Raw genomic sequence first — 24151 nt, 5'->3', positions numbered from 1 at the left:
AAATCCATAGCTTACTGCATGTACTATATCAACCGTTTTGGTATGTATTCATGTTTCATTTTACAGTAAGCTACATGTATTTTGTTTGCCCAACATAGGATTGAACGTCGAGAACACCAAGGAGGGAGGCGCCCTATATTCACACAGGAGCAAGAAAGAGAGATCATAAACCTCGTTTTGGCCAATAATGCAATCAGACTTCGAGAAATTCAAGCTCATATTGTCAATGATCACCAAATTCTCAATAATGTCCTACAGGTCTCTCTGTCAACAATAGGCCGTATCCTTAAAAAATATCAAGTTCTGATGAAACAATTGTATAAAGTGCCATTTGAAAGAAATTCAGACAGGGTGAAAGTCCTGCAGCATGAATATGTGGCGGTATGTTTTGTTTACTGACTGTAGTATTGTGTACTGCACACATAACCTTTTTACAGTACATGTAATTTTACTGTATAGCATACCTACAGTATATTAATAACGCAATGTGATATTTTGCTGTATTTCAGAAAGTTTTGCGAATGGATGCGGAAGAAGCCCTGCATGAGTTTATATACATTGATGAAGCTGGATTTAACCTGACAACAGTGAGAAGAAGGGGAAGAAACATCCTTGTCCACAGGGCTATTGTCAATGTACCAGGGCAACGTGGGGGTAACATTACCCTTTGTGCTGCCATTACACAGAATGGGGTCCTCCACCGCCATGCCAACTTGGGTCCTTACAACACTCACCTCATTCTTACATTTTTAGACCGATTACACAATATTATCACAGCAGCAAACCAAAGGGACCAGATGCAATACATTGTCGTCTGGGACAATGTGGCTTTCCATCGTTCCGCCCAGGTCCAAAACTGGTTTCATCTACACCCACTATTTACAGTTCACTACCTTCCACCATACTCCCCCATCGAAGAGTTCTTTTCTGCATGGCGGTGGAAGGTTTATGATCTCCGGCCCTATGTCCAGATGGCCCTCATTCAAGCTATGGAGGAAGCATGTGATCAAATTGAAGCAGCATCCATACAAGGGTGGATTCGTCACTCCAAAAGATTCTTTCCATGTTGCCTTGCAAATGAAAATATAGCCTGTGATGTTGACGAGGCCCTGTGGCCAGATCCAGCTAGGCGGAGAGATGTTTAGGTTTTTATTTTTTATTTTTATTCTGTACTGAACTGGATATGTAATTTGTTACAGTATTATTGTAAGCTTACAGTACAATGGTATGTTTAGTAATACCATATGGAAACTGGAAAAATGTTTTGTTACGTAGGAATGTTTCGTTCAAATGTTCAGTATTGACTGACTTGAGTACATGAAAAGAAATAAATATGTTCATCAAGGTGCAGTACTTGTCTCGTGTGTTGTGTTTGGTCAATATATTCATGTTCTTCATCAATATCTCAAAAAAGAGAAAAAAATCAAACCAAGACTGTATCATTAGCAAGGTAGAAATGTTACAAGTGTTTAAGATTGAGCACAGCAGTGTGTAATTGGTTCAAACAGAATCCGACTGTATGAACCATGTGGGCTTTTGGTAAAATATTGTACAGTTTTGAATGAAGTGCTTCATTTTGCAAAAGATCTGAGATGTTCTGCTACTTGTGTGTGTAGATGTGTGAATTGTGTGTAGGGTTTTGACAAAATGAGCCTTGTTTTTAAAATCGTGCCTTAGTAATCGTAAAAAACTGTAAAAACAAGGCTCATTTTGTCAAAACCCTACACACAATTCACACATCTACACACACAAGTAGCAGAACATCTCAGATCTTTTGCAAAATGAAGCACTTCATTCAAAACTGTACAATAATTTACCAAAAGCCCATTTTGGTACCCTATGGCGCACACATGGTTCATACAGTCGGATTCTGTTTGAACCAATTACAGGGAGAAAAGGGGAGAGCAAAGTAAAATCACAATAACAATAAGCCAATGACTGTAGCCAATGTGCAGTAGTGTAGCTAAAAATCATTTTAAACTGTACAGGCATGTGCTTGATTATACACCATAATACACACAGTGCAGAGTATATTATACACTCAGAAGTGCAAATGGAGAATTATATATAGGTTGTGCAAAAAAGGATCAACTAGGACTGTACAATGCATATTATTCGCTGTATTGTACAATATGGAAGTGGTATTGGATACACATGATGGGAACAGAAACTGCACATGGTATATTTCAGTGTTCAGCAGAAAGGAGATCAGCTGCATAGTCCGACAGCCACTGGGAGGAAGGACCTCTGGTGGCGTTCAGCAGTGCATAGAGCAAAGGAGAGAGTACCGCCCTCCCCGTGGAGGTCCTGTTTGCTCACCAGCGTGTCCCACACACAGCCCTGTGGGCGTACTGAGCGTACTGAGGACGTCCAGATAGGTATCCCATAATCCAAGCCACCAGAGGAGCGTCTACCTGCATCACTGTCATCTTCCTCCCCAGAAGGACAGGCTGGATGGTACTGAAAGTGCTTGATACGTCCAAAAACATGACTCTGACCGCGTCCCCAGGCAGATCCAGGAGGGTGTAGGCACAATGAAGCAGGTAGATTATGGTGTCCTCTATGCGCACCTCTGGTTGGTAGGCAAACTGCAAAGGCTTCATTCCTGTTTTTAGGAGTAAAGAGATTTTTCTAAATATTTATGGGCTTTTGAGAAGCATGATTGTCCAAAGTCATTTGTTTGTTAAAGTAGTTCCTTTAAATTCCCTATCCACTGTAATTCTCTCTATTCCCACTTCGGGAGACATAAGAGAGCATTATCACCAATGCAGTAAGAGGGTTATTATTAAATCAGGTAAAGAAATTTACTGTGGAATTTACTGATCCGGGTTTTCAACTTCACTTACTGACATTTAATGGGTGTTAAACCAGAAACCAAAAGATTACACAGGGATATTTCCATTTGATGTGGGCCAATAGGTATCTGATATCATTCTCTTGACTTCTGACACGTCCCCTTTCCCCATATCTGGGCTGCTGATAGGTAGATGGTGTATTTTTAATGCACTGTGAGGTTTTTTTGTATTACATCACACTCTTCTTTTTTCCCTTTGTCCTGTCCGGCTGCTTTAGCCGGCAGAATCATGGTCTGAATGCACTGCTGTGCCAAACATGTTTGCTTTACCATGAGGGGCGCTATAAACTCTGTATAGACTCCTCATGTTGATCGATTTCTTTTTATTTTATTTCATTTTTAACACATGTAAAATATTGCAGTGGCTGAGCTGGACAAAGAGGAGGGACAGATTAGGTTGGGAATAAAAAGAAGGAAAAAGAAAAAAAAAGAAAAAAGGAGTAAGTGAGAAACATACTGATGGTATGAAATATGAATTTATCCAGAAACGAATAAATTCAGGAACTAACAAAATTAAAGAGTGAAGAAAGTAACACAATTATACAAGCATATAAAATCTAAGCTTGGATGGATGCGTGCAAGTATATTTAGATGTGTGCTCAATTGTGTAGGTGAAATGCAGGCTAGTGTGCTTGTGTTGTGTTCGTGTGTTGCGTGTGTGTTGTGTGCATGCATTTTCAACATGGAATGTACTAAATAGTAAGGGTGGGAGGCTGCAACCACACTCAAGAGACCAACCGCACGCAAGACGTAGCATCAAGCCCCAGACCCAGGCCCCCACCATCCACACAGACACCCCGCAAACACACCTAACAGCCATGCACATACACCATATACGCATCCCCACAATATACACAGACACCCACACACAGACACAAAAATACATAGGCCCATCCACTCCGGACTGCCCTCCGACGCGCGGGAGAATGGATTACATCACACTCTGAGAGGGTCGCTGATTGGTGGGATCTGACAAGGAGGAGTGACCTGCAAACCACAAACCATTTACTTTAAGGTTGATAAATTCTTCAATTTTAATTAAAACTTCAGAACAATGCAAGATGTAAACTAAACCATCAATTTCTCATTTATTAAATCAAAACAATGACCAGCATACAATAAATGTCAATTTAAGAATTAATAAGCAATGAAATAAGACTTAACTTTGCTTTCCAATATTAAACCAACCCAATCCAATAATAATGTCATACTAAACTCTGACCAGCAGGTGGCAGCAAAGCATGTGTGAGAAGAGGCTATCAGCGGTAAAAAGCATTGGCTGTACAGGTTCCCAGCAGACAATCCTACACTGCGTGAGAGAGGCTGCACTGCAGTTAGCATAACCGTTTATTTTACAGCTCTTCTGTCTCCTTCTGCTCCAGAATGGTCAGCCCCCTCCCAGCTTCCTCTGACACAGAGAGATTGATGCACAAATAAATGGCTACAGCATAGACTGAAACACTCCTGATATATAAAAAGGCATTTCATACAAACACAGCATAACCTTGCTGATACAGCCTTGAAGATTGTTAATTTATTTACACTCATGTACATTAGTGCATTAATAAGCTTGTATATTTATTCAGACCCATGGTTTGTATTGGCCCCTCCCTCTGCTTCTCTCTGATTGGATCCTCTCTTTCTATAGGAGCTCCAGTGCAGCTGAATGGCGATGATGGTGCAGATCAGATAAAACACACCAGTCCCAGCTTTCAGTACAGCATCCAGAACCTGCTCCCACCTGTCAGACATATAATACATCAGTGTGTCTGTCAGTCACACGTATCACATTTAAACCTGAAGAACAATGCAGTGAATCTACTCTGACAGAATTATAACCACCTTGATGACCAACAGCAGCACCGATCAGCTCAGTACTACATACAGAGCCAGCTGGACCAAAGAGCTGAATAAAAGGGTGGATGTGAACAGTAAAGTCTTACATGATTCACAGCAACACGGTACAGTTACATCTGTACTATTACACAGGCGGCATGTGAAGAACAGGAGACAGTAACAAAGAGCATGAGAATAGCTGGAGAATTTAACTGCCAGTTTTATTAAGATTATTCACATAGACATTCACATAAACTGGTGTGCAAGTACAGATTCACCGTATAAAGCAATACGTGCAGCACTTATCTTAACAAAGAGACGCAGATGCCCATTTATTTACAAAATAAATCACCATGCATGTGAGTACTTGTGCACCAGTGCACATGCATCCCTGTCTATTAGATTACATGTTATATACATCCATCCATCCATCCATCCATCATCCATCCATCCATCCATCCATCCATCCATCCATCATCTCCCGCTTAATCCGGGGTCAGGTTGCGGGGGCAGCAGTCTCAGCAGGGAGACCCAGACTTCCCTCTCCCTGGCCACTTCATGCAGCTCCTCTGGGGGGATCCCGAGGCGTTCCCAGGCCAGCCAAGAGACATAGTCTCTCCAGCGTGTCCTGGGTCTTCCCCGGGGTCACCTCCCAGTGGGACATGCCCGGAATACCTCCCCAGGGAGGCGTCCCGGAGGCATCCTGATCAGATGCCCGAGCCACCTCATCTGGCTCCTCTCGATGCGGAGGAGCAGCGGCTCTACTCTGAGTCCCTCCCGAATGACCGAGCTCCTCACCCTATCTCTAAGGGAGAGCCCAGCCACCGAAACTCATTTCGGCCGCTTGTACCCGCGATCTCGTTCTTTCGGTCAATACCCATAGCTCATGACCATAGGTGAGGGTAGGAACGTAGATCGACTGGTAAATCGAGAGCTTCGCCTTTTGGCTCAGCTCTCTCTTCACCATGACAGACCGATGCAGCGCCTGCATGACTGCTGACGCCGCACCGATCCGCCTGTCGATCTCCCGCTCCATCGTTCCCCCACTCGTGAACAAGATGCCGAGATACTTAAACTCCTCCACTTGGGGGAGGACCCCATCCCCAACCTGGAGAGAGCATTCTACCCTTTTCCGGCTGAGAACCATAGTCTCGGATTTGGAGGTGCTGATTCTCATCCCAGCCGCTTCACACTCAGTTGCGAACTGCTCCAGTGAGAGCCGAAGGTCACGGTCCGATGAGGCCAACAGAACCTCATCATCCGCAAAAAGCAGAGACCTAATCCTGAGGTCACCAAACTGGACACCCTCAACGCCTTGGCTGCACCTAGAAATTCTGTCCATAAAAACTATGAACAGAATCGGTGACAAAGGGCAGCCCTGACGGAGTCTAACCCTCACCGGAAATGAGTCCGACTTATTGCCGCCTATGCGGACCAAACTCTGTCACCGGTCATACAGGGACCAAACCGCCCTTAAAAGGAAGCCCGGTACCCCATACTCCCGGAGCACTCCCCACAGGACTCCCCGAGGGACACGTTCGAATGCCTTCTCCAAGTCCACAAAACACATGTAGACTGGTCGGGCAAACTCCCATGAACCCTCCAGAACCCTGCTGAGAGTATAGAGCTGGTCCACTGTTCCACGGCCAGGGCGAAAACCACACTGCTCCTCCTGAATCCGAGGTTCGACAATCCGGCGGACCCTCCTCTCCAGGACCCCCGAATAGACCTTGTCAGGGAGGCTGAGGAGTGTGATCCCCCTGTAGTTGGAGCACACCCTCCGGTCCCCCTTCTTAAAGAGGGGGACCACCACCCTGGTCTGCCAGTCCAGAGGTACTGCCCCCGATGTCCACGAGATGCTGCAGATGCGTGTCAACCAGGACAGCCCCGCAGCATCCACAGCCTTGAGGAACTCCGGGCGAATCTCATCCACCCCTGGGGCCCGGCCACCGAGGAGCTTTTTGACCACCTCAGCGACCTCCACCCCCGAGATAGGCGAGTCCACCCCCAAGTCCCCACACTCTGCTTCCATATCGGAAGATGTGTCGGTGGGATTGAGGAGGTCTTCGAAGTATTCCCTCCACCGACCCAAAACGTCCCGAGCTGAGGTCAGCAGTGCACCATCCCCACCATAAATAGTGTTGATGCTGTACCGCTTTCCCGCCCTGAGCCGCCGGATGGTGGACCAGAATCTCCTCGAAGCCGTCCGGAAGTCGTTCTCCATGGCCTCACCAAACTCCTCCCACACCCGAGTTTTTGCCTCAGCGACCGCCAAAGCCGCATCCCGCTTGGCCTGCCGGTAGCCGTCAGCTGCGTCTGGAGTCCCACAGGCCAAAAAGGCTCGATAGGACTCCTTCTTCAGCTTGACGGCATCCCTTACCACTGGTGTCCACCAGCGGGTTCGGGGATTGTCGCTGCGACAGGCACCGACCACCTTACGGCCGCAGCTCCGGTCAGCCGCCTGCACAATGGAGGCACGGAACATGGCCCATTCGGACTCAATGTCTCCCGCCTCCCCCGGGATATGGGAGAAGTTCTGCCGGAGGTAGGAGTTGAAACTTTCCCTGACAGGGGATTCCTCCAGACGTTCCCAGCAGACCCTCACTATACGCTTGGGCCTGCCAGGCCTGGCCGGCTTCTTCCCCCACCAGCGGAGCCAACCCACCACCAGGTAGTGATCGGTTGACAGCTCCGCCCCTCTCCTCACCCGAGTGTCCAAGACATACGGCCACAAGTCCGACGACACAACTACAAAGTCGATCATCGAACTGCGGCCTAGGGTGTCCTGGTGCCAAGTGCACATATGGACACCCTTATGCTTGAACATGGTGTTCATTATGGACAATCCGTGACGAGCACAGAAGTCCAATAACAAAACACTGCTCGGGTTCAGATCGGGGGGGCCGTTCCTCCCAATCACGCCCCTCCAGGTCTCACTGTCATTGCCCACGTGAGCACTGAAGTCCCCCAGCAGAACAAGAGGGTCCCCAGGAGGAGCGCTCTCCAACACCCCTTCCAAGGACTCCAAAAAGGGTGGGTATTCTGAACTGCCGCTTGGCGCATAAGCGCAAACAACAGTTAGGACCCGTCCCCCCACCCCCAGGCCTGGCTCCAGGGGGGGACCCCGGTGACCCGGGTCCGGGCAAGGGAAATTGTGGGTCCAAAATTTTCTTCTTCATAGCTGTCTTTTGAGCCGCACTTCGTCTGGTTCCTCACGCAGGACCTGTTTGCCTTGGGTGACCCTACCAGGGGCATAAAGCCCCAGACAACATAGCTCCTGAGATCACGGTAACACGCAAACCCCTCCACCACGATAAGGTGTCGGCTCCAGGAGATGTTATACTGTTACATGTTATACCGTTTCGTGAAATCAATCCATCCATCCATCCATCCATCCATCCATCCATCTTCCAAACAGGCCTGCAGTCTGTCCCCAGCAGCACAGAGCACAAGGCAGCGGCTCACCCTGGATGGGATGCTGTCTCAGGGATATAATAATTAAGAAAAATAAAATAGACACAATATTCTTATTTTCATAAAACTAACATGCATTTCCCATTACTGTATGATCAGTCAGGCGCTGTAGCATGATGAGCTGAATACTAACCTCTGCCACTTATCATTCGCTCCTGTGGGGGTCGATCCAGGAGCAGGCAGCTTGATGGTCTCTGAGACAGAAACAAAAACTGGAGTGAGGACTGTGGTTTCTGATTAGGAGGGAAAAGGAAAAGCTCTGTTCTGTCAGGCAGGAAAGACTCATAAGGAAAAGCTCATGTATAAAACGGGCACAAGTAATATAGTAATAACTCAGTAAGTACTGAAGCGCAAATCTTGAACAAATATTGTGGCTATTTGTGATGAAAGATACATAACGATTAAATAATTCATTAAGCCCTGGGTCACAGCGGACGTCCACAGCAGGCGAAAAGCAGGGGGCGTGGCCTTCAGGTCTGGCGACCCTGTGGGCCTAAGGACAGCTAGAGCCGCTCTGTCACGGATCATCAGAGCCGCAAGGAGGACTTACGGACAAAAATATCTATGGCCTTTTCCACACCACCAGGGACACACAACATATGTGAAATTTCCCCCTGGGATTCAAAGTTAAAGTCAAATTTATTTACAAAGCGCTCACCAAACTGCTGTGCAATCCTAACGTATAAAATCAATGACAATTAAACATTAATATCTATCACAACATATAAATAAAAATACATGCACTGTATATAGAAATGTCATTTACTACTGAAACACAAATCATGAACAAATCAAGAATAAATATCACAATTTGTGATAAAAGATGAGTCACGATTCATTAATGATGAACAGACATGAGATCAGTATCTCACTTATGTTATTCATTACTTGTTCCTTCAGTTGTTCACAAAGGTTTACAGAATTAACAGATATAGTAACAAATATAGTAATGGAAATAAAACTTGTCATGATTCATTAATGATGAAGTTACATGAGATCAGTATGTAACTAAGACTTAGTTTATGGTTAATTGATACCATCAGTTAACATCATTTGCACCATCAAGCAAAGTGTTATCCGTGATTCTAAAAACAATAATAAGTAAATATTCAATAGAGTAGCTGGCTGGTTACAGAATAATAAATTAAGGTTACGACCAAAGTGTCCATATCCCAAGGCACTGAGAGTGAACAGGTGAGATTAATTATTTAATTTATATACCAAGATGTATTTATGGCTGAACAGGATCAGTTATTACTGAGTACAGCTGTAACACTGCCCTTTGCAGGGGTTACAAAGCAGCTGCAGACATATCAGTCAGGCTGACAGTTTTAGTGCCAATTCATCCCCACAAAGCAGAAAAATGCTTGAAAAAGTTTTGCATGACACTATAAACCAATATTTTATAATTTCAATATATCCCTGATAAATGGCAGTAACACGAATATTGCTGTCTTTCGATTCCCACCATGTCAAAACTGATGTATATTGTAAGACATCTGACTGGGTATTTGATTGGGAAGTTAGTCAGATCTGTGGCAACACACATAAAACTACAGCCATCCACCCATCTATCTTCTAACCCCTCCTCCTGGTCAGGGACATGGGGCCTGGAGCCTATCCCAGGCAGGACAGGGCACAGGGATGGAGGACATCCTGGACGGGATGGCAGTCAGTCACAGGGCACAGGGATGGAGTACATCCCACACAGGACACCAGTCAGTCACAGGGCACATAGACACACACTCTCTATTAGAGACACCAATTAGCCTGACTGCATGTCTTTGGTCTGTGGGAGGAAACCCACACAGCACATGGAGAACATGCAGACTCCAGACACACAGAGCAGATGCCAGATTCAAACCCCTAAGCATGAAGGTGTACAGCAACAGCGCCACCTACTGGGCCACCATACCACCTGCAAATAAACTATATTACCAATGAATAACCATATTCAACAGCAGTTGTTCAAGAGTTCAAAGAATTTACTTATGATTAATCAAGATATTTCATTCCTTTTAGCTCTGTTGTAACTTCAGCTGACGGGACATCATTCTGGAGGTGGGCTGCACAACCATTGACGGGGCTTACAAGGCAAAGTCCAGCCCCCACCTCGGCCCCTCAGATCACAGAGCCTCCATGCTCCTACCAGTCTGCACACCATTACTGAAACAGTCCAAAGTCACTATCAAGCAGGTCAGAGCTTGGCCAGAAGGAGCCACTTCTGTACTTCAGGACTGTCTTAGTCACATCGACTGGAACGCCTTTAGCAAAGCCAATCAGAAGCCCCGGGCCACAGCGGACATCCACAGCAGGCGAAAAGCAGGGGACGTGGCCTTCAGTGCAGGTAACCCTGTGACCCTAAGGGCAGCTAGAGCTGCTCTGTCATGGGGTATCAGAGCTGCAAGAAGGGCTAATGCACAAAAAAAAAAATCCATGGGCTTTTCCAAACACCAGGGACACACGATGTATGTGGCAATTTCCCTCGGGGATTAAAAAAAAAAAAAATCTTAATCTTAATCTTCTACCAGCCTTCACAGAGTGCAGCACCCCCTCACATACCATGGATTGTGACACCTCCCTCCCGGACAGGCTTAACTACCCCTTTGCCTGGTTTGATGTGACACACAACAATGCTGAGAAGAGCCCCCCTCCCACCAATGAACAGACGCCCCACCCATCCACAGTGGAAGTGAGGAACACACTGTGTAAAGTGAACCCACATAAGACTGCTGGTCCTGACAATATCCCAGGTCGGGTTCTTAGGGACTGTGCCCATGAGCTAACAGATGGCATGACAGACGTCTTTAACACCTCACTCAGACAAGCATGTATCCCCAACTGTCGATAAACTGCCACAGTCATACGGTGCCTAGGAAGACAGCTGCTCCAGTGCTTAATGATTATCCACCCATAGCTCTCACTCCATCATAATGAAGTGCTTTGAGCGGCTGGTCATGTGACACATCAAAGCAAACCTCCCTGTCTCCCTTCATCCACACCAGTTTGCATACCGTCCAACTGGCCTGCAGAGGGCGCCATAACCCCAGCCCTTCATACCACACTGATACGCCTGGAGAATAAGGACTGCTATGTAAGGTGACCATCACCATGGTAATTCCACAACTATTAACCCAAACTCTGCTCCATCTTGGGCTGAAAATGTAACTTTGCAACCAGACCCTGTACTTTCTGAGAGAGACCACAGTCTGTCAGGGCAGGAAACGTCACTTCTGCTCCCGTCAGTCTGAGCACAGGAACTCCCCCAGGTCACTGCCTCCGCCCCCTACTATTCACACTGCTGACATCCGCCTGCTCCGCCAAGACCACCTCTAACCACATTATAAAGTATGCAGACGACAGCATCATGACGGGCCTCATGGGGGGGGGGGGGGGGGAGAGCTGCTGGAGTGGTGCAAGGCCCACAGTCTGCTGCTAAACATCGACAGGACCGAGGAAGTGACTGTGGGCTTCAGGAGGAACTGGGGGCAGCGTAACCCCCTACAGGAAATTTACTTCTGACTTCAGGCCTCTTTATGTTTCAGCTGTCAGATTGTCAGTCTTTAAATGTCTTTCATATTAATATTCTATTCATCACATTACTGCACTATGACCAACAAGGTGATAATTTCATACTGCAGGAGATGATAAAGATACTTTTACGTTACTTTATTCACCCTGGTGCTTGTTGGTAATACCCTGTTAACCCTCCTGCCCCCCACAGATTTTCCCACAAAAAGCAGAGACCCCGTGGGTGAATCTTTTGGGGTCATTTAGCATGAATCTGTTTATACTGAAGCATAAATGATTCACAGACAGATTTTAATTAGTTACTTACGTTCAGTGCTGGTTGTGGTTGTAGTTCTCTGACTGACAGTAATATGAACTGGGATCTGGTGGTACATGTCATCACACCAGTACCAGCCTGTGTCCTTCCTCTCCAGTCCCCTCATTGTCACACTGAAGACTCCATTTACTCTGTTATCCCTGATCAGGACAGGCCTCCCATCCAAACTCCCATTTCTCTCTGATACACAGAAGCCCCCAATCTTACACCACAGCCTCTCACCATAATCGTATGTATAGCGACACTGAACAGTGACACTGTCTCCTTCCACACCCGTCACCTCCTGTTTGTCCACTGACAGCCTTGGGGAACCTAAACACACGGAATAGGAAGAAACACTGTGATATTTACACAGTTCAGAATAAAATATACTTTGCATAAACCATGAGCCAGTTACATGTTTATATTAATGTTACCATACTTTTTATAAACATCTAAAACTAAACAAGAGGACAGAGAGCTGGGGGCCAGATATCGAAACCATAAGCCTGGAGGTGTGAGGCCCCCACGCTGCCCCCAGTCTCTACCAGCTAGAGGTTAATTAGCTGCTGCGGAGTGAAAGACAACAAATTTTAATTGATGCTGTTACTTTTTTTAAGTTTTGAATTATGCTAGTGAACAAAAGTAAAATTGGAATCCAGTCTATAAAGTTTTAAAATAAAATAAAATGTTTCCAAAGTATTTTCATTCTTTCTCTGTTTGTGTTCTTTTTTTATGACTGAATGACATGCATGTTACATACTGTGCATCTCATTGGCTGCAGGCTGCAGTACAGATATCTTACCCTCAATGACTGACAGTTCAAGTGATGCTCCAGAATCTGAACCTCCACTGATCTTCACACCACACCAGTACTTATCAGTGTCCTTAGTTGTCAGATTGTTAATGGTCACAGTGAAGACTTGCTGATCAGGATCATCTCTGATTGACACTTTACCCTCCTGTGGAGAGTTAGTGTGTACTATCGGAGTACATGACCTCACATTATACCCTCTGCACCAGTATTTCACATGTGTTTTATATCTGTCATCATAGAAACATGGGATGGTGACAGATCCTCCTCTCTGTACAGACACCGTGTTCTGTGTGGAGACACCTGCAGGGACAGCATGAAAATTACCCAGCTGATTAACTCTCACTCCCTCTTACACCATTTAAACAAATATTAATGCAGAATCAGTACCAGCTCACTGTAGGTATTTCATTTTGTATAATATAAAATTTTGCTTGTTTCTATTGAATATTATATTTTCTACTTACTGTCCATCCATCCATCCATCCATCCATCCATCATCCACACCCATCCTATGCAGGGTTTCGGGGGTCTATAGCCAATCCCAGAAGTTGCAGATGCAAGGTAGGAGATAACCAGGACAGGGCGCCAACCCATTGCAGGGCACACTCACACAGCGTTTGCAATTCAATGTCACCTCAGCATGTTTTTGTCATAATTAGATTTGCCTTTGCTGGTTTAGACTTGTTCATATTTATGCTTTTCCATGAATTTCACATTCATTTAAAACTAAACAAAAGGACATTTCTTAACATATTACTTATCATATAAAACCTTGATCCTCGTGTGTAACTAGCTTACGTAAATCTCCCACCGTGTGTGCACCTTAGGGTTCGGCGTCTGACAACCTTGTGCTTCTACTCTATGTAATTGGTTTGGTGCTCATTGGGTGAATGTTGTAATCCATTTAAGGACTGCAAATAAGGACTTCTTCCCCCCAGCAAGAAAGTCTCCTTGTCTCTCTCTGCTCTCGAGATGCTTCAGTCCGCTCAGCCCCACAATACTACCACAAACCCACTACTCGGCCATTAACACAGTATGTACTGCATGTCTGCACGAGAGCAGTAGGCATGCAGTAGGCATGCAGTATGTACTATATGTCTGCATGAGAGCAGTAGGAATGCAGTATGTACTGTATGTCTGCATGAGCGCAGTAGACATGCAGTATGTACTGTATGTCTGCATGAGAACAATAGGGAGCAGTAGGCATGCAGTATGTACTGTATGTCTGCATGAGAGAAGTAGGAATGCAGTATGTACTGTATGTCTGCATGAGAGCAATAGGGAGCAGTAGGCATGCAGTATGTACTGTATGTCTGCATGAGCGCAGTAGACATGCAGTATGTACTGTATGTTTGCATGAGAGCAATAGGGAGCAGTAGGAATGCATTATGTACTGTATGTCTGCATGAGAGCAGTAGGCATGCAGTATGTACTGTATGTGTACATTAGAGCAGTAGGCATGCAGTATGTACTGCATGTCTGCATGAGAGCAGTAGGGAGCAGTAGGCATGCAGTATGTACTGTATGTCTGCATGAGAGCAGTAGGGAGCAGTAGGAATGCATTATGTACTGTATGTCTGCATGAGAGCAGTAGGCATGCAGTTATGTACTGTATGTCTGCATTAGAGCAGTAGGCATCCAGTATGTGCTGCATGTCTGCATGAGAGCAGTAGGCATGCAGTATGTACTGCATGTCTGCATGAGAGCAGTAGGCATGCAGTTATGTACTGTATGTCTGCATTAGAGCAGTAGGCATCCAGTATGTGCTGCATGTCTGCATGAGAGCAGTAGGCATCCAGTATGTGCTGCATGTCTGCATGAGAGCAGTAGGCATGCAGTATGTACTGCATGTCTGCATGAGAGCAGTAGGCATGCATTCAGACACACTGTGATCACCATCCTGCATATTAAATGATGCAGTTGTGTACCAATGAAACTGGGTATTGTTTTTTACTTAAATCTGTATAGAAATTGCTGAGTAAGTGACATTCCTTGTCTCTGGTCACCGCTCCAGTAGCCTTGTGGGATACTGTAGCGTCCATCGGGATACTGAGGATTCGAACATAATGCTCACGTCATTATACTCACACTACACTCAGAAAAAAAGGAAAAAATTGCTATGTAATATATACCAAAAAAGGGTCATAATTTACACCTTTGTTTGTCACTGGGACTGTACCCTCATCCCCAAGGTACAAACAACATTAATGTATCCTCAATGGTACAAAAATGATCCTCTGAGGCCATTTCTGTACCTTAACAGGTACAGTTAGCATGACCCTTCAGGATACAGCACCAGTGACATGAAAGGAGCAAATTTTTACCCTTTTATGGTGCATATTTCCCCTATTACATAGCAAACAAATATGCGATTTCAGACCCTTAGTCCTTGTATGCTGTTTGCCCTCCTGTGTTAAACGCTGGAGGCTCCTTGCTCTCTGAATAATGATCTTAGGCCCAGTCTGCTCTGTCAGTGAACCCGGTGGTTTATGTGAGTTTGTCTTTAGTTTCCTGTTCAGGGTTCGCTGGATTGCTTCTGCTTTATTTAATTAAACTTCTACATTCTCACTCGCATCCTGCCTCTTGTGGGATTCCTCCTCACTGCGTCCTTCTGAATCGTGTCAGACATATATGCATGAAAATGCTGTGATCAGATGTTTTTCAGGCATCTTACCATCAGTGACTGACAGTTCAACCCAAGTTCCAGATTCTGAACGTCCATCGATTATCACACCACATAAGTAATAACCAGAGTCCTCCGTTGTCAGATTGTTGATGGTCACAGTGAAGACTCGCTGGTCTGGATCATCTCTGATTGACACTTTACCCTCCTGTGGAGAGTCAGTATATACTATGGGAGTACATGAAGACCAGCTCAAACCTTTACACCAGTATTTCACATGAGTTTTATATCTGTCAGCATAGGATCATGAGAGGGTGGCAGATCCTCCTGTCCATGCAGACACTCTGCTCACAGTGGACACACTGTCAGCACCTGCAGGGAAAATAATCAACTGAATAAAGATCCACATCACAGCATCTCTAAGTAATGATGCTTGGTTTGTGTAATACTTAGATTAGGTCATGTGTAATTAGCAGAACAGTGATGATGCATAAAAGGCAAAGACTGTAATTTTACTATAAGAACAAGGAAAACAAAACTAATGTCTAATCTTGGGAAGGGCTACAGCAGGATGTGGGATCGGGAATCTGAGCCTGGCAGTGTGTTCTAGGGTCTGAGAGCAAAACCAGGACCTTAAATCCCTAGTAAAAGGCCTGGATGAGGTGAATGAATGGGCTTGTCACTGTGTGGGATGGCCACACCCCTTCAGTACTATGGCCTTACTTGTAAACATATCCAGTCCTGTGATACAGGCCCTCTCCTATTCCCTCTATACATGCTTCCTTTGGGCTCTATTTGTGAACGTTATTATGTAAAATATCATTGCTATGCCGGTGATACGCAGCTCTATCTGCCATTAAAACCTGGTGACTGCTGCTCTCTGATGGCCCTTTCTAACTGTCTGGAGGACATTAAGAACAGGACAGCAATGAATTTCTTCCAGATTAATGAAAACAAGACAGAGGTAATGAGTTTTGGTCACTCAGGGTCTGTTCATGATCTCAGAGAACAATTAGGGCCTCATTCAGAAAACTTCCGGTCACATGCTAAAAATATTGGTTTCATCTTTGAGTTTGATAAACAAATAAATTCTGTTGTGAAGGGGTGTTTCTGTCAGCTGAGTTCAATAGCCAGGCTTAAACCACACCTTTCAGCCAAAGACCTGGAGAAAGTTACTCCTGCTTTTATCTTATCCCCATTGAATTACTAAAATTGTATATTTTATGTAACTTTCTCCAATGTCTCTGGCTTTATTATGCATTTCATGTTTTTATTGTAGTATTTTTATAACATGTATTGTTTTTTAATGTGCTTTTTAAATAAAAATCACTTAACACTTGCCATATAAAAATGCCAGTCTGTCACAGGGCAAACACTCACACACAGTCACTATGGGCATTTTTAGAGGCACCAATTCACCTGAACCTCGTGTCTTTGGACTGCAAAAGGAAACCAGAGAACTGAGAGGAAACCTGGGGGTGTGAGGCCCCCACGCTGCCCCCAGTGTCTAACAGCTAGAGCTTAACTAGCTCTGCAAACCTGCTGCAGAGTGAAAGACAAGCAGGTCTAGTCTCAACCCCTGAGGCTGATCTTGACCACTGATCTGGACCCCCTTGCCTTCTCATTGTGGATCTTCAATTCCACCTCACTCATCCCCCTCCCTCTGAGCCTCAACACCTACTTCCGGAAAAAAATTGCAATATTAGCATTAGTTTGCAATTACTGTACTTTTTAACATCACATCTGTCTGTGACGCCCTGCCCTTAGTACCCCAGTTGACATCCCTGATGGATCATTTCTTCCTATGCCTATGCAAGGAGGGAAGTGATGATGAAATACCTCCATCTGTTACCAACGAACAAGGGACTGTGCCAATTCATACAAGGTTCTTTTCATAACTTCGCTGGGTGTTCACTGTGGGAGATACAGACGCCTCCCAGAATGCACTGCAGCATCCCGATCAGGAAACTATAAACACCCAAAAACTAATTCTTACACCAGTTCTGAGGGGTTGGCCTCCAACACTGCATGGCCCTGAGACAGCCACCCTGTAAAAACACACAAATGTGTACAGTGTAGCTCAGCTTGCCACATTACAGATATCTGGCCTGACATCCCCTGAACAAGGCCCATGATGTGGCCACACCCCTAACAGAATGGGCATCGTATCGCACCGAATCACACTGCATCACAATAGGGGTAAATCACATCCAATCACGTTAGTAGTTTCTTCATATGTATCTTAGTGAATCGGATGGTTGCCAGTGCATTGAGATGTGTATCACATCAGCCTCAGTGATGGAGAGGCACACCCCTAATGTATAAGCTTAGGGTATACAGTAGCTTGTACAATGCAGTGAGGAAGCCTCTGGCAGGACAGTGATTTGCCCCTCTGGGGTGTAGCCCAGGACACGACCAGCTGATGGTACCTCCTGAAGCCCGCTGTCCTGTGTACATACACAGGCAGGGTCTGAACTGGATACAATGTGCTCAGCTTCTGCTCCTCAGCAGAGGAAAGAGGAGGGGGGTAGAAAGCTGTCAGCTCCAGGGAGGAGCATCTGTAGGCCGAGTCTGCAATATTGTGACCACCAACATGACTCTAAAAAGGAGGACATCTGTGTCCAAAAAGGAGGACTAAAGCTCAGAAAGGAGGACACCTGTGTCCAAAAAGGAGGACTAAAGCTCAGAGAGGAGGACACCTGTGTCCAAAAAGGAGGACTAAAGCTCAGAGAGGAGGACACCTGTGTCCAAAAAGGAGGACTAAAGCTCAGAAAGGAGGACACCTGTGTCCAAAAAGGAGGACTAAAGCTCAGAGAGGAGGACACCTGTGTCCAAAAAGGAGGACTAAAGCTCAGAGAGGAGGACACCTGTGTCCAAAAAGGAGGACTAAAGCTCAGAGAGGAGAACACCTGTGTCCAAAAAGGAGGACTAAAGCTCAGAGAGGAGGACACCTGTGTCCAAAAAGGAGGACTAAAGCTCAGAAAGGAGGACACCTGTGTCCAAAAAGGAGGACCCATGAAAAGTTGCTGAGTGGGAAATGGGGGGGGGGGTTACAACTGGTGTCTGCCAGTGCTTCACGTTTTTTGTGTGGCCAGAGGTGGGAGAGAGAACCCATAGGTGTTGAAAGGGAGGCGGATAGGGGTGAGGAAAAAAGAAGGACAAGGGGGCTAAAAGGAGGACATACAACAGCAGTCTGGACAGAGGGCCGGATAGCCGGACTGTCCAGGTAAAACCTAGATGAGTGATGAGAAAGGGCAGCCAATAGACAGATCCCATAACAGAACAGAGAGTGTTGAAATTGGGCATTTCCATCAGCCGCTTTTCATAAAGTGGCACACTAGGGGGCGCTGGCCAACAGGCTTCTAACCAATGCCTGCATGACAGGCTGAAATCACAGACCAGTGGGTCTTAACTGTAGAAAAGTCTTTCTGTTTTTCCAGCAAATCCATCCATCCATCCATTTTCCAAACCACTTACCCTACTGGGTCGCGGGGGGTCCGGAGCCTATCCCGGAAGCAATGGGCACGAGGCATGGAACAACCCAGGATGGGGGGCTAGCCCATCGCAGGGCACACTCACACACCACTCACTCACACATGCACACCTACGGGCAATTTAGCAACTTTAATTAGCCTCAGCATGTTTTTGGACTGTGGGGGGAAACCGGAGTACCCAGAGGAAACCCCACGACGACATGGGGAGAACATGCAAACTCCACACACATGTGACCCAGGTGGTGACCCAGGTCCCAGAGGTGTGAGGCAACAGTGCTAACCACTGCACCCCTCCAGCCCCTCCAGCAAATAAAATAAGGCATATTGTTTGATTTCACAAGACCATGTTAGCATCAGATAAAGCACCGGAAATGTTTGAGTGCTACAAACACTGCAGGCACTTCCAATAATTTCCGTACATCTGACATGGGCGGGGGGGTAGAAGCCACAGCAGCAAAGACGTGCTTCACCTACAGCCCCGGGTTAGCCTCTCTCCACTGCTGGCCGGCCTACCTCTTGCTGCCCCCCCCAAAGCCAGACAGAGGTGGAGCCTGGTCTCAGGTCCACCTGTCCATCACAGACAGACGAACTGTCATTGGAGCTTCTGTAGCTGGTCACGCCCAAAGCGACTCCCATAGTGAAACACGGGGCAAAGTTAGAAAAAGGACCAACTGTGCTGCTGAAACGACCCCAGGAAGATAAATCATCAGCCTCTCAGAAAAGCAAAGGGTACAAGAGACAGGGGCAGCTTATCTGCACTGACAGTCTTTGTACTGCTTGGACACCAAAGGAGAGACGTTGTAGTATCATACTGTATATAAATACAAATAATGCAAAATAAGTACATCAAGTGATGACATTTTCTTGCTCAAATACTTTTGTTTCAAAAAATGTATAAAATGTTTTGTTATAATCACCTGCAAGAATCCAAATAGTATTTGCAATTTGTTTGCAGGTAAAATACTTCACACCACAATGAGTGACACTCACCTGTGAGCCCAGCAATAAGAAGAAACAGGAGCATCAGAGGATCCATACGTCTGTGTGTCACTGAGCCCAGATCTGTGGAGACTGACTCTCACTGCCTCATCCTCTGTACCTTCACTGTCTCTGTCGATTCTATTCTTACACACAGAGGCAGAGTGAAGGGGGAGTGGAGACTTTAAACAGGAAGTGGCAAAACTACAAGGCTGAATGTTTAGCCCTTTAGCGAGTCATTATTATTAGTCTGTACAGCATAAAATAAACTATCAAAGCACAGGCACTGGAAGCATTAATGAATGAAAAAAATCAGTATGAATAAAGATGCATGAATTACAACTAACGTGCATTTTTATTGTGTCGTTGCTTATATGAAATGAATATTACATGGATCTCTCTGTTGCCTCAGAGATTTGTCTGGGTTTTATCATAGCTATTTATCATTAGTATAGTTATGTATTTCCAAATGCAGGAAGCACACAGTGTAAAGTGAGGTAAACCTTCAACAGCTTATCAGTCCATTGCAGGGCACTAGAAGGTGTAGAAATGCCATGTGAACAGAGGAAGCCTGCAAACTGCATACAGACACAGTCATGGTCACATTCAAAGCCAACAGTCAGGAGTGCTGAGGTGGCAGGTACATGCATTCAGAGGGACATTAACATGGTCCCTGGGCTTCAGCCTGGGTAAGCCTGTGCATTACAGCCCCTGTATGCATCATACCACATTACCATGGTCAGAAGCCCCTGGGCTTCTGCCTGGGTAAGCCTGTGCATTACAGCCCCTGTATGAGTTATACCACTTGCCTCTCCCTCCCACTTATGCTGCCATAGCCATGTGTGCCGGAGCTTACATATTACACTCACCTAACTGTTTGCACTGCCTCTAGTCCCCCCTACTTTGGTTAATGCAGTTTTTTTATCCCTCTTACTCATCCTGTGCTGTGTTGCTGGAGACCCAAAATAAGCACGATATCTTGTCCACCCTGCTGCCTGTGACGTCTCTCTTGCACGCCCTGCTGCCTGTGACGTCTCTCCTGCATGCCCTGCTGCCTGACATCTGTCCTGCCTGCCCTGCTGCCTGTGACGTCTTTCCTGCCTGTCCTGCTGCCTGTGACGTCTCTTTCCCTCCCTGCTCCCCGTGACGTCTCTCCTGCATGCCCTGCTGCCTGACATCTGTCCTGCCTGTCCTGCTGCCTGTGACATCTCTCTTGCCCGCCCTGCTGTCTGTGACGTCTCTTCTGCCTTCCCTGCTGCCTGTGACGTCTCTCCTGCCTGTCCTGCTGCCTGTGACGTCTCTCCTGCCCGCCCTGCTGCCTGTGACGTCTCTCCTGCCTTCCCTGCTGCCTGTGACGTGTCTCCTGCCTTCCCTGCTGCCTGTGACGTGTCTCCTGCCTTCCCTGCTGCCTGTGACATCTCTCTTGCCCGCCCTGCTGTCTGTGGCGTCTCTGCTGCCTTCCTTGCTGCCTGTGACGTCTCTCCTGTCCACCCTGCTGCCTGTGACGTCTCTCCTGCATGCCCTGCTGCCTGTGATGTCTCTCCTATCTGCCCTGCTGCCTGTGACGTCTCTCCTGCATGCCCTGCTGCCTGTGACGTCTCTCCTGCCCGTCCTGCTGCCTGTGACGTCTCTCCTGCCTGTCCTGCTGCCTGTGACATCTCTCCTGCCTTCCCTGCTGCCTGTGACGTCTCTCCTGCCCGCCCTGCTGCCTGTGACGTGTCTCCTGCCTTCCCTGCTGCCTGTGACATCTTTCCTGCCTTCCCTGCTGCCTGTGACGTCTCTCCTGCCCGTCCTGCTGCCTGTGACGTGTCTCCTGCCTTCCCTGCTGCCTGTGACGTCTCTCCTGCATGCCCTGCTGCCTGTGATGTCTCTCCTATCTGCCCTGCTGCCTGTGACGTCTCTCCTGCATGCCCTGCTGCCTGTGACGTCTCTCCTGCCCGTCCTGCTGCCTGTGACGTCTCTCCTGCCTGTCCTGCTGCCTGTGACATCTCTCCTGCCTTCCCTGCTGCCTGTGACGTCTCTCCTGCCCGCCCTGCTGCCTGTGACGTGTCTCCTGCCTTCCCTGCTGCCTGTGACATCTTTCCTGCCTTCCCTGCTGCCTGTGACGTCTCTCCTGCCTGTCCTGCTGCCTGTGACATCTCTCCTGCCTTCCCTGCTGCCTGTGACGTCTCTCCTGCCCGCCCTGCTGCCTGTGACGTGTCTCCTGCCTTCCCTGCTGCCTGTGACGTCTCTCCTGCCTTCCCTGCTGCCTGTGACGTGTCTCCTGCCTTCCCTGCTGCCTGTGACGTCTCTCCTGCCTTCCCTGCTGCCTGTGACGTCTCTCCTGCCCGCCCTGCTGCCTGTGACGTGTCTCCTGCCTTCCCTGCTGCCTGTGACGTCTCTCCTGCCTTCCCTGCTGCCTGTGACGTCTCTCCTGCCCGCCCTGCTGCCTGTGACGTGTCTCCTGCCTTCCCTGCTGCCTGTGACATCTTTCCTGCCTTCCCTGCTGCCTGTGACATCTCTCCTGCCTGTCCTGCTGCCTGTGACATCTCTCCTGCCTTCCCTGCTGCCTGTGACGTCTCTCCTGCCCGCCCTGCTGCCTGTGACGTGTCTCCTGCCTTCCCTGCTGCCTGTGACGTCTCTCCTGCCTTCCCTGCTGCCTGTGACGTCTCTCCTGCCCGCCCTGCTGCCTGTGACGTGTCTCCTGCCTTCCCTGCTGCCTGTGACATCTTTCCTGCCTTCCCTGCTGCCTGTGACATCTCTCCTGCCTGTCCTGCTGCCTGTGACATCTCTCCTGCCTTCCCTGCTGCCTGTGACATCTCTCCTGCCTTCCCTGCTGCCTGTGACGTCTCTCCTGCCCGCCCTGCTGCCTGTGACGTGTCTCCTGCCTTCCCTGATGCCTGTGACATCTCTCCTGCCTTCCCTGCTGCCTTTGACGTCTCTCCTGCTCGCCCTGCTCCCTGTAATGTCTCTATTGCCTGCCTTGCTGCTGTACCACTGTTCATCCTGCCGTCAGAAGCTGCCCTCTGGATTTTGTTCATTTGACTTCCTCTGCTAGCCCCTGGAGGATGGGCTCCCCCTTTGAGTCTGGTTCCACTCAAGGTCTCTTCCTACTAGGGAGAATTTCTTTGCCACTGTTACCTCTGGTTTGTTCAGCGGGGGCTTTGGTCAGGGACAATGTAAAGCGGTTGAAGACAATGTAATGTTGTAAAACGTAATTGATATAGAAATAAAATGTAATTGAATTGAAATAATGATAAAGTAAAGACACAGAGGGACTTTGGGAAAAAGCAGCAGGAGACGTGGGCCTAGTATCACTGCTTACAGTGGAGGATTAGCTCCTCTTACACTGCATGTGCAGCCAAAGTGGAAAAATACAAAGACAAGAAAGTCTTCAGCTTGCTTGGTTTCCGGTGTCATTCATGTGACATTCATGTGAGATATTTGTATAGTACTTGGAATTTCATCATTTTAGCAACATAATTTCACAGTAAAATAAGTGACAGTTGGTCTTCACAAAGAATCGTTGTAGCTTTAATTTAAGTAAATTTTATTAAAGAACTGTGTAACAACCTCGTTTTTCTCATGCATACGAGTAGAAAGCAGCTAAATCAGTAGCATGATGCAGAAGTTATTCTCAGACAGGCACTTATTCTGAAAAGCAGAAATGTCGCCATACAGGATGTGAGGGTGGGACTCTGCAGAAACACTGTGTGCTGTATATAGAGGGTCTCTAGATCCCCTAGGTGGGTTGTGTCTGACTGCACCCCGTAGTGCTGGTCCCAACGCCATGTTCCTCTCCAGCACTAAGTCTAGGGCCTCACAGAGAGTGTGTGGACGCGCTGGTCTGCCAGTATGCACACCCTGATGAACTAGCTTGTTCTGCAGTGGCACGTGTGTATAAATACCGCAAAGATTCACCGCAAGTCTTTGTCGGCTAAAGCCTACTTCGTACTTTACGCTTCCCGTGTATGCTGTTGTGTGCTTCCGGTCTGGGGACAGTCGCTGTTCATACTGTGGATACGGATATTTGCGGTTTGCACATGCGTACTGCAGTGATATACCACAAGACCAATAGAGGGCGAATGTTTCCTAGGTCTGAATGAAGCTTACGCAAAAGCAGGATGAGATAAGGATAACCGCAAGTTTCAAGTCTTCTCGGTTTTATAAAACAACAAAAACAAAACTTTATAGCCCTCTCGCTCGGGGCAAGCAAATATCGTCCACTAACCACCTGCTTCCCTGGGTTAACTACGCGTGGAAAGCCTCC

The 24151-nt window shown here is 47.1% G+C and overlaps 2 protein-coding genes across 7 annotated transcripts in view; one reads left to right on the top strand and one right to left on the bottom strand.

The window, feature by feature from the left end:
• LOC125740088 (CMRF35-like molecule 1) overlaps positions 1–20033 on the bottom strand; it is a 152238-nt gene extending 132205 nt beyond the window's left edge. For 2 of the 4 annotated variants that reach the window (XM_049010825.1, XM_049010824.1), the window contains exon 1: positions 12003–12140. In XM_049010825.1, coding sequence (XP_048866782.1) covers positions 12003–12117 — 115 coding nt within the window. In that variant the 5' untranslated portion in view covers positions 12118–12140. Of the gene's footprint in view, positions 1–8297; positions 8359–12002; positions 12141–19914 lie in introns of those variants that run through there. The other 2 variants (XM_049010823.1, XM_049010816.1) reach the window with 2 other exon arrangements.
• LOC125740089 (polymeric immunoglobulin receptor-like) overlaps positions 1–24151 on the top strand; it is a 179026-nt gene that overhangs the window by 19159 nt on the left and 135716 nt on the right. The window lies entirely within an intron of this gene.

The sequence above is a fragment of the Brienomyrus brachyistius genome, chromosome 4 (assembly GCF_023856365.1).
Source record: "Brienomyrus brachyistius isolate T26 chromosome 4, BBRACH_0.4, whole genome shotgun sequence".
Classification (NCBI taxonomy): Eukaryota; Metazoa; Chordata; class Actinopteri; order Osteoglossiformes; family Mormyridae; genus Brienomyrus; species Brienomyrus brachyistius.
This window is presented reverse-complemented; position numbering and strand designations above follow the sequence as displayed.